Consider the following 10,355-nt stretch of genomic DNA (forward strand, 5'->3'; position numbering starts at 1 on the left):
TGATCTAAACTCCAAATTTGAGTTACTGGAGTGACACCGGAATTTTTTTTTTTTTTTGAAAGCTCGACAGAAGCTATCAATCCGTTTTTTTTTCCTACCACTCTCAAATATCAGAATTAAATAAATACCATCCGAAAAATCGGAATTCAGATTCCGCCACGTTCGCACCGTGGATCTGCGGACGGGACCCGTCCGCAGATCCACGGTGCGAACGGGTCGGTGCGCAGATCCACAGTGCGAACGGGTCACTCGAGCGGGTCATGACACGAGCGGGTCAAAGCGAGCGTGTCAGTGCACAGATCCACGGGTCGGTGCGCAGATCCACGGTGCGAACGGGTCACGCGAGCGGGTCAGTCAGCAGATCCATTTCGCGAACGGGTTGGTGATCCATTCGCAGATCCACGGTGCGAACGTGGCGGAATCTGAAATCTGATTATTCGGGTGGTATTCATTTAATTCTAATTTTTGAGGGTGGTAGGAAAAAAAAAACGGGCTGTCAATTGTACACCGAAAATTTTTTATAAGTACAAATTGATAAAAAAGAAGAGAGAGTAATATAAAGAGTACAATTGCATTTTTATTAATAGTAAGATTGGTATGAATTGTACTGATTTTAAAAATCTCAAATTTTGAAACGATATAGCTACTACCGATCCTAGGTATTTTTTTTGGGTCTCGTTAGTGGATTGCTCTCGGGTAGGGTACGGGTACCTCGGGTAATTTCGGGACGGGTAACGGGTAGGGCGAGTACGGATAAGACGGGTAGTCGGGTAGAACGGGTATGGGTAGGTCGGGTAATTTAAAAAAAAAATATACCCTACCTGTTTCAATCCCGTGCCCGTCTCGGGTAACGGGTACGGGTACAGGTAACGGGTATCTCGGGTAGGGTACGGATATTTTTTTTCTTTTTTTTTTAGTTTTTTTTAGTTTTTAATACTGTTTTTTCTGTTTTTTGTTTTTATGTTTTTTTTCGGTTTTTTTTTTTTACTTTTTTTTCTGTTTTTTTTTCCATTTTTTTAAACTTTTTTTTCTGTTTTTTTTTTCCGTTTTTTTTCCGGCAGCAAAATAATTTTGAATTTTGAATTTAAAAAAAAACAGGTAAAGGGTAAACGGGTAAAGTTGTTTGGGTAAATGGGTGCGGGTACGGGTACAACGGGTGCGGGTAGGCGGATTTCAGGTACGGGTAAGACGGGTACGGGTTGGATGGTTTTTTTTCCAAAATTATAGTGTCCGATCCGTCTCAAACCCGTACCCGTGTACCTGTTTACCTGCCTATACCCGGGCACGGGTACGAATACCTTGGGTAACGGATACGGGCCGGGCAAAACGAGTACTACCCATTCGGGTTTTAGCAACCCTCTATGTCTCGTCTCTACTCTCCTTCTTAGAATATTAATTAAATATTATATTGATCGGTATAATTCTAATTCAATTTTTGATCAATATAATTCAGACCGATACAAACAACATCAATATTTTAATTAAATATTATATTGGTTTTTCCTCTCTTATGTATGTAAAGAAACAACATAGTTTCTTACAGTACAACGGTAAGAAAATTACCAATTAATCTAAACTCAAATTTTTCTATCCCTGCTTAAAAAAATAAGAAAAGATTTAGGACCGGTGTGTTCTAAACTCTTTCTGTTTCTCTCTCTTCTTTTCTATTAATTTCTACTGAATTTTTTTCCATCACTGCCAGTTGCTTTTGATGCCCGTTGCGTTGTTCATTTTCTTAAATCACGGTAATTTACTAAACAAAATTATATTTTAAATTTCAGATTTATTTTGTAAATTGAGATAATTTTATAGAATGTAATATAAAAATTTCAATAAATCATCACAGGGTAGATAACTAGTTTCATACATTAAATTTGGATGTATTTTACGCATTAATTGATGAATATTTGTTGGTAAAAATCAAAGTATATGGGTTCTAATAATATGGATATTACACAACAGCCACTATTATAGACTCATATCTTTATTTTTAAAATGCAAATAGTCAATTTAAATTGTTCAACATAATTTTTATCTGAAAATATAATTACTGATCAAATTTTACAATCTTTCAGAAACTCTTTACTATTTTTTTTATAGGAAGAAAATCAATTGATTAAAAAGAAAAAAAAATTCTAATCAAATAAAAAAATTTGATCTGCGAATACATTTTCATATATATGAAGATCATGTTAAATGGCCGTTAATATTACATGTTTAAACTTTAGAAGTAGAGATATAGATTCATAGTACAAGTTGATTCATAATATACATATTACCATAATCTGATCGATCACTCGAATAATTTTTAACAATGCGATTTAATTTTATAATAATTAATAGACGAATTCCCCATCCCTTGGTACAGAGAGTGAAGATGATGGATAGAGTTAGAATTGAAGACATAAGTCATGTTTAATTGGTTACGGAGTAAAGTTAACAAATATTAAATTACTTCATCTGCTCTTTATATTTCACATCTTGTTTGATAGTTTAAGTCATGATTTAAATTAATCTGTTTAGATGAGTAAGATATTGAAAAATGAATATCGACCTATATGATAGTGGATTTTATAGGTGGAGTAAGTGTATAGTAAGTTAATTCTCCTCCTCCTGAAAATGTGGAGTAAGTTACTTCAAATTAACTCACCTGAAAAGGTTGTTTAATTATTAAGTAAGAGTTTTGCTCCACCTTTTTGCATGTATCTTTTGATGAGTGAAACTTTGTTTTGGATGTAACAAGTTCTTAAATATCGTGCAGGTTTGACTAAAGGTAAATTGTGTTACAAAGGAAGTGCTTCGTACTTAAATCATCCGTTTGATTTGAATAGTTAGTGTTTTGGTAGTTCTTTTTGCATGTCTCATTAACTTATAATGTTGAATACTTCGCCAATAATGATAGAAAAGAACTATGAGAATGGAGTAGCTCATGAAACTAATAGCAATTCTTGATCACCTCAGTCGAAAGCAAAATCAGAAGTGGGCACTATGAACAAAGTGCGGACGTTTCATAACATGGTATAAATTGTCAACTAACGCCTTGTCGCCTTTGCTTGCTTTCGCCACGCCTCACTCAAGAGGTTTTTGGGTTTTATTATTTTTACATTTAATTTTTATAATTTTTACTTTTTTATTTTGGGTGAACAAGCTTGTTTTTTGGGATTTCTCTTTCCTCCTAAAGGCTTATTCATCTTTAACTTACAATTCTGCAAATATGTTGAATTATGTTGTATATGTATGTTAAATTAAGGATGTATATATATGTTGAAGGTTGAAATATTGAATGTTGTTTTACGTATGCTGTGATGTTGAATATAATTTATTGAATTATATATGTATATAAAATATTAATTGTATTTTTTATGGGAATGGATGCTAGCCATTTATAAATCGTATAAAAAAAATAGAAAGTAATCATACATGGTTTTAAATAACAAGCTGTGTATGTTTACAAAAATAAAAAAAAATACATAGATGCCTTGTAGAATCAGTGTATATAATCCTTGTTATTGTACACAGTTACTTTGACCAATTAGAAATCACCTTATTCAACGTTTTTTTTTTTAGATCTGACACAGTTTAAGTCTATTAATAGTGTATGTTAATACTATATATATACATGGTTCAGTAATCGTGTACAATGTACCTTTCTATTCATACACGACGCTCATTGACACATCGTGGATCCATGTGTCGTTAGCTATTTGAACCGTGTATAGTCGCGCTTTCTATACTAGTGTTTCATGTTGTATATGGATTGTTTGTACTTTGTTTCATCATTTGTTATCACACGTTTAATTAGTTTCCTTTTCATTTATGTGTTTACATTACTTCTGTTCGGTTATGCTAATGAAACCCTAAACCCTAAACCCTATAATTATGCTCTTTTTTTTTATATAGAAAATTGCCTACTAGCTTCCATTATTAGAAAGATATTCGTATCCATTAGTGGGGTATAGCAATGTTACTGTACGGCCAAATCTTATGAAAAGAAGAAACTATAATTTTACTAAAAGAAAACCAAACTCATAACATAAATGAGGCAATGTTGAATGGAATCTAGTAGGAAAACTTGGATTGGAAGTAGTTCTTTTGTTAGGCAAGCGGGATTAACTCTCTTTAGTTAACCATGAAACAGAAAAATGTCTAATAATACCCATTAATAAAAATATTTAATGACTTATAAACAGTTTTCGGAAAATACAACTCTACATATAGTATAGATAAGATAAGGAGGTGAATTTTATCACTCATCTTTTTAACAATAATTGGTTGATTATTGTAGAAATTGCCACAAAAGATCAGCTGCTTCAGAATTGGAAATCTTCTCTGTCTCCGCATTATTTAGAAGTAAATTATTGTGCTGATTGTATATTCTAGATTTAGCTATGTGCTGAGATGTTAAAAGGCACCTATCTTTATTCCTTAATCATAATATACAATACACGGCTAAGAGAGCCTTCTGTAATTCTTCTATTTTCTCTATGTTAATGAAATCTGGGTGGGAAGGGTGCTTTCTCGGGAGTCTTTGTGTTCTTTGATTTATCTCTGAATTGTTTGATATGGTATCAGAGCCATCTCCCATCAAAACCTATCTCTAATCCACAGCTTAAACCTTTTTTTCTTCCACCTGTACGAGATACTTGAAGATGGCAGGAAACTCTTACTCAAATCCCACAAATTCACCTCTTACCAACATCCTTCTCAATGGAAAAAACTACTTACCTTGGGCCAGAGCCGTGACCGTCGCCCTTGGCGGTAAATCCAAGATAGGTCACGTTACTGGTACAACCAGCAAGCCAACGGCAGATGAGACCAAAATTAACGAATGGCAAGCCAATGATCATCTGGTCATGAATTGGCTATTCAACTCCATGCACCCTGAAATCTATGATATCTTCTCCTATTCCGAAACCGCTGCAATCCTATGGACCAAGCTCAAAGAGATGTATGGTCGCTCCAACAACGTTTCTCGGGTGTTCGAATTGCAACAGAACCTAGCTAAGTGCAAAAAGGAACCTAACCAATCTGTCACAGAGCATCTCGGCAAGATGACAAAGCAATGGGAAGAACTCCGGTTATACCGACCGGTCTCATCCGAAGTCAATGACTACATCAAAAGAGAGGAACAAGATCGAATTCTTCTGTATCTAGCAAGTCTAGGCTCTGAATTTGAAGAAGCGAGACGTTCTATCCTCTTAAGGCCCGAACTACCATCCTTTAACACGGTGTGTTCCATCATTCAGAGCGAAGAAGATAGAAGCCGGGTTATGTCCACAGAACACAAGGTAATATCTGAACCTACTGAAAATTCAGCTCTTAACGTTGTTTCAAAAGATAGAGATCGCTGGTCCAAAGGAAAGGGAAAAGGGACTTCTAAATTCTACTGTGATCACTGCCGGCGAGACGGGCACTCAAGAGAAAGGTGCTGGGTGCTACACCCTCACCTACGACCCAACAAATCCAAACCACACGAAGTGAACTTCTGTGCTGATGACAATTCGGCAATGGAGACTAACAGAAACAGTGCAACAGAAACAGAGTCTAAAGGTGCTGATTCGGCAATGGAGGCTAAACTAAACCTTTTGACTCAACAAGTTCAAGCACTTCTTCACGCACAGAGAATCACATCTGGCCCGGAAACAGTCAATGCCGTAAAAGCCAATGGTAATTCTTTAAATCTCAATACTCAGTTTAAATTGGTTATAGACTCTGGGGCCTCTGATAATATGGTATATAGTGATACCGGATTGGTTCAAATTGACAACAATTGTGCATATTCTCATGTGTTAGTTGCAAACGGACAGAAAGTCTCCACAAAAGGCAAGGGTAAACTTAACATCTTTAAAAGGGAAATAGATGCAATTGTGGTACCGGATCTCAAGTCTAATCTACTATCTGTTAGCAAATGCACAAATAATTGGAATTGTAATGTCATTTTCACTCCACAGAAAGTACTGTTTCAGGACAGGGTTTCGAGGAAGATGATTGGTGAAGGCAAGTTATCTGGAGGACTTTATGTGGTGGATTCCATACCATCTGCAATGGCCGCAATAAACTCTCATTCTGTTTTTCCTAATTTATGGCATAGCCGTTTAGGGCATCCTTCTGATCATGTAATAAAGTTATTAGGCATTACTTTAAATTCAGTTGATTGTGATTCTTGTCACTATGCAAAACAGCACAGACTGCCTTTTTCGGACCGTCTTGATAAAGCAGAAAATTTGTTTGATTTAATTCATTCGGATACTTGGGGAAATGCCCCGGTTGATTCTAAGGAAGGTTTTAAATATTTTGTCACGTTTATAGATGACAAATCTCGTGCCACCTGGTTGTACCTTTTAAAATCAAAAAAGGAAGTACCAACAATTTTTAAAAATTTTTACAACATGGTAAAAAATCAATTTGGCACCACAATTAAAGTACTCAGATCCGATAACGGAACAGAATATGTCAACAATGATTTGCAAACATTCCTACAGAGTAAAGGTATTTCTCATCAAACTTCGTGTGTAGGAACACCTCAGCAGAACGGAGTTGCAGAAAGAAAGAACAGACACCTACTAGAAGTTACCAGGGCTTTACTTTTTTCTGCAAATTTGCCAAGAGAATATTGGGCTGTTGCAATTCGTACCAGTTGCTACTTAATTAATCGACTCCCAAGTCGCGTATTAGGATTTAAAAGCCCACTACAGATCCTGTACAATCGGAAAATTAACATATCTCATTTAAAGGTGTTTGGATGTGTATGTTATGTACATTCTCAAGAAGGAAACAAATTGGATCCAAGAGCCCACAAATGTATTTTCGTTGGATACTCATCTGGAAAAAAGGGTTATACATGTTTTGAACCTGATACAGGAAGGACCTTTATCTCCCGTGATGTAACATTTAATGAACATAAAATGTTTTTTGGATCTGATAATATCAAACAGGGGGAGCATAGCGAATTCATACTTCCGAATCCTGAAGAGCTGATTGCACGGCATGAACCACCTGGTGCCGAATCAAGCTCAAGGCACAATCAACCTGGTGTCGAATCAAGTTCAAGGCACAATCAACCTGGTGCCGAATCAAGTTCAAGGCACAATCAAGTTCAAGTTCAATTGCCGAGAAGGTCCCCCAGAATCTGTCAACCGTCAACAAGGTTAAATGATTTTATTACATATTCTGTAGAATATCCTATTGAAAACCAAGTAAGGTATAATAAAATCTCAAGAGATTTCTTTACCTTCTTAACCCTAATTGAAAAACCTGCTGAACCTGCATCTTTTGAAGAGGCCAACGAATCAGAAATTTGGGTTAAAGCTATGAGAGAAGAATTAAATGCCATGAATAAAAATCACACCTGGGATATTGTACCACTACCTGAAGGGAAAAAATCAGTCGGTTGTAGATGGATTTACAAAATCAAATTTAATAGTGACGGAACAATAGAACGATACAAAGCCAGATTGGTTGCCAAAGGGTACACTCAAACCTATGGTTTAGATTACAAGGAGACCTTTGCACCAGTAGCCAAAATGAACACTGTGCGTATTCTTATGTCTGTTGCTGTTATTCATGAATGGCCATTATTCCAAATGGACGTAAAAAATGCATTTCTTCAGGGTGACTTAGAAGAAGAAGTTTACATGGAAATTCCCCCAGGTTTACATGTACCCCAAAGAAACAAAATGGTATGCCATCTAAAAAAGGCCATCTACGGACTAAAACAGTCTCCAAGAGCATGGTATGGTCGACTGAGTACTGCTCTATTTAAAATTGGCTACAAAAGAAGTGCAGCAGATTCTTCTCTATTCACTCAGGTGACAGAAAGAGGTATAGTTGTTATCCTCATTTATGTTGATGACCTGGTGATCACAGGAAGTGACCAAATTGGGATAGATGCTCTCAAGGAGCATCTGAGATTGGAATTTGATATTAAAGATTTGGGTAAGTTAAGATATTTTCTCGGTATTGAGATTGCCCGATCTCACAAAGGATTATTCTTATGTCAAAGGAAATACATCCTAGACTTACTAAAAGAGACAGGCAAACTAAGCGCAAAACCGGCTACAACTCCAATGGATTACAACAACAAGGTAGTTAAAGATGAGGAAGTGCTCAATGACATCAGTAGGTTTCAACGTCTGGTAGGAAAATTAATTTATCTTACTATTACTAGACCTGACATTTCTTATGCTGTTAGTTTTGTTAGTCAGTTTATGCAGAGACCAACTAAAGGGCACATGGAACTTATTGATCAAATTCTGAGATATCTGAAGTCAACACCAGGAAGAGGAATTCTTATGAAGAACCAGGGGCACACCACCTTGACAGTATATACAGACGCAGATTGGGCAGGGAACCCGCTAGATAGAAGATCTACATCCGGGTTATGTGCATTCATTGGAGGGAACTTGGTTACCTGGCAAAGTAAGAAACAACCAGTGGTTGCAAGGTCAAGTGCAGAAGCTGAATATCGAGCCATGGCAACTGCTACAAGTGAAATCGTGTGGCTACGCCTATTGCTTCACGAGTTGGGATGTCCTAGTCTTGACAGCCCTACCAAGCTTTTTTGTGATAATCAAGCAGCTATTCATATAGCATCCAATCCAGTCTTTCATGAACGGACAAAGCACATTGAAGTGAGTTGTCACTATGTCCGTGAGAATGTACTGAATCGAACCATAGAAACTCCTTATATCCGCAGTGAAGATCAACTAGCCGATGTGTTCACCAAAGCTCTGTCAAAAGGGAAGTTTCAAGAAATAACCGACAAGTTAACCTCCGATGATATCTTTGGATCAACTTGAGGGGGAGTGTAGAAATTGCCACAAAAGATCAGCTGCTTCAGAATTGGAAATCTTCTCTGTCTCCGCATTATTTAGAAGTAAATTATTGTGCTGATTGTATATTCTAGATTTAGCTATGTGCTGAGATGTTAAAAGGCACCTATCTTTATTCCTTAATCATAATATACAATACACGGCTAAGAGAGCCTTCTGTAATTCTTCTATTTTCTCTATGTTAATGAAATCTGGGTGGGAAGGGTGCTTTCTCGGGAGTCTTTGTGTTCTTTGATTTATCTCTGAATTGTTTGATAATTATACATTATAAAAATTAAAATAAATAAAAATGTGTTACACAACTATAACAAACAACTAGTAACTAAGTAAAAACAAGCTCTCTACAACTGCAAATAAACAAAAAAAAAAAAAACTAAGAAAAGCTCTCACAATCAAGAGCATTATGCACAACCCTTTTCATTGAAATTCAGCAGAGATCATAACATAACCATCTTGCTCTTGAAATTACAAAATTGCTCCCTCTACACACAGTTCTAGAATTCTAAAACGAAACAAAAAAATTATGAAAACAACTGACAAACCAGACCAAGATACCCCTTTTTGTTGTTAGAACTCGGTACAAAAATCCGTATGCCAATTTCCTAAGAAGTCCCATTCAAAATTTGTGGCACTTTAGCCATGCTGTTAGTATATTTGTGGCACTCTAACCATATCCCTTTTCTTAAATTGAGCAGACCTTTCTCTTCAACTTGTCCAGTCTTAGTTTCCCAACGAAACAATCTTGATGTGCTATCATCTCTATCCATCAGATTATCACGCACCATCAGCTGCGCCGCGAAATAAATAAACTGCCCATCGAAACCTACTGGAAATATGTTGTGTCCCCTTAAGATAATTTTAGACTGGCTATTCCGAAGAAACTGCACGCCATAACAAATGTTAAATGCATCCAACTTGCCATCCCATTTTATCGCATGTAGCCTATCCCAGCATGACCCTTCAGTTAGCCTCCACACATCGATCCCGCCAACCCAACTGCGACAAAACGTGATTTCACCAGCACAGACTCCTAAATGAATCTTATATCGATCTATTGTCGGTAACATTAAAGACCCTGCTAAATCCCTCTTTGTATCATACCATAGAAGGTACTCTAAACAACACCAATATATCACCCCCTTCGCACACACTGGATTAGCAGTAGCAGCAATCCCACATGGGTCTAAATAATATACACTCCGGCTCGAAAGGGTCCATTTGCCAATGTCTGAATGAAAGACAATAAACTTGTACATGCCACCATCTCTCTGGTAGCGTAGCAGAGGTTGTACAAGACTAAACCGATCCGGCAACTCGCAAGGTTCATAAGCAAGACCAATTGGATAGCTGGAATATGTCTCCTGGCTGACTGGCATGAGCACCATCTCTTTGGTAGCAGGATTACACACGCAGACGGATGTCTTGCCACTGAATTTACCTTGAAGAAGAAGGAGCCCATTTGTGGAGGAGACAAGCTTGACGTTACCTGGGTTGAGAAAATTGAGGGACGGATCAGGCACACCT

The 10,355-nt window shown here is 36.8% G+C and overlaps 1 protein-coding gene across 2 annotated transcripts; it reads left to right on the forward strand.

The window, feature by feature from the left end:
• The first annotated feature begins 4,285 nt into the window (after positions 1–4,285).
• LOC144554589 (uncharacterized) lies at positions 4,286–6,145 on the forward strand. Of its 2 annotated transcripts, none has more exons than XM_078302899.1 (2): positions 4,286–5,667; positions 5,952–6,145. In XM_078302899.1, the coding sequence occupies exons 1-2, from the start codon at positions 4,650–4,652 to the stop codon at positions 5,993–5,995; spliced, it is 1,062 nt and encodes a 353-aa protein (XP_078159025.1). In that variant the 5' UTR covers positions 4,286–4,649; the 3' UTR covers positions 5,996–6,145. The 2 variants fall into 2 exon arrangements, with proteins under 2 accessions (XP_078159025.1, XP_078159026.1); XM_078302900.1 differs by having other exon boundaries at positions 5,967–6,145.
• The last annotated feature ends 4,210 nt before the right edge of the window (positions 6,146–10,355 follow it).

The sequence above is a fragment of the Carex rostrata genome, chromosome 5 (assembly GCF_964058835.1).
Source record: "Carex rostrata chromosome 5, lpCarRost1.2, whole genome shotgun sequence".
NCBI classification, from domain to species: domain Eukaryota; kingdom Viridiplantae; phylum Streptophyta; class Magnoliopsida; order Poales; family Cyperaceae; genus Carex; species Carex rostrata.

Bases quoted from the DNA above. Each gene is read 5' to 3' on its own strand.
- LOC144554589 (XM_078302899.1), top strand. From the start codon at position 4,650: ATGGCAGGAAACTCTTACTCAAATCCCACAAATTCACCTCTTACCAAC. The intron at 5,668-5,951 runs GTAATTCTTTAA...TTCACTCCACAG, and splicing joins CAATGCCGTAAAAGCCAATG to AAAGTACTGTTTCAGGACAG.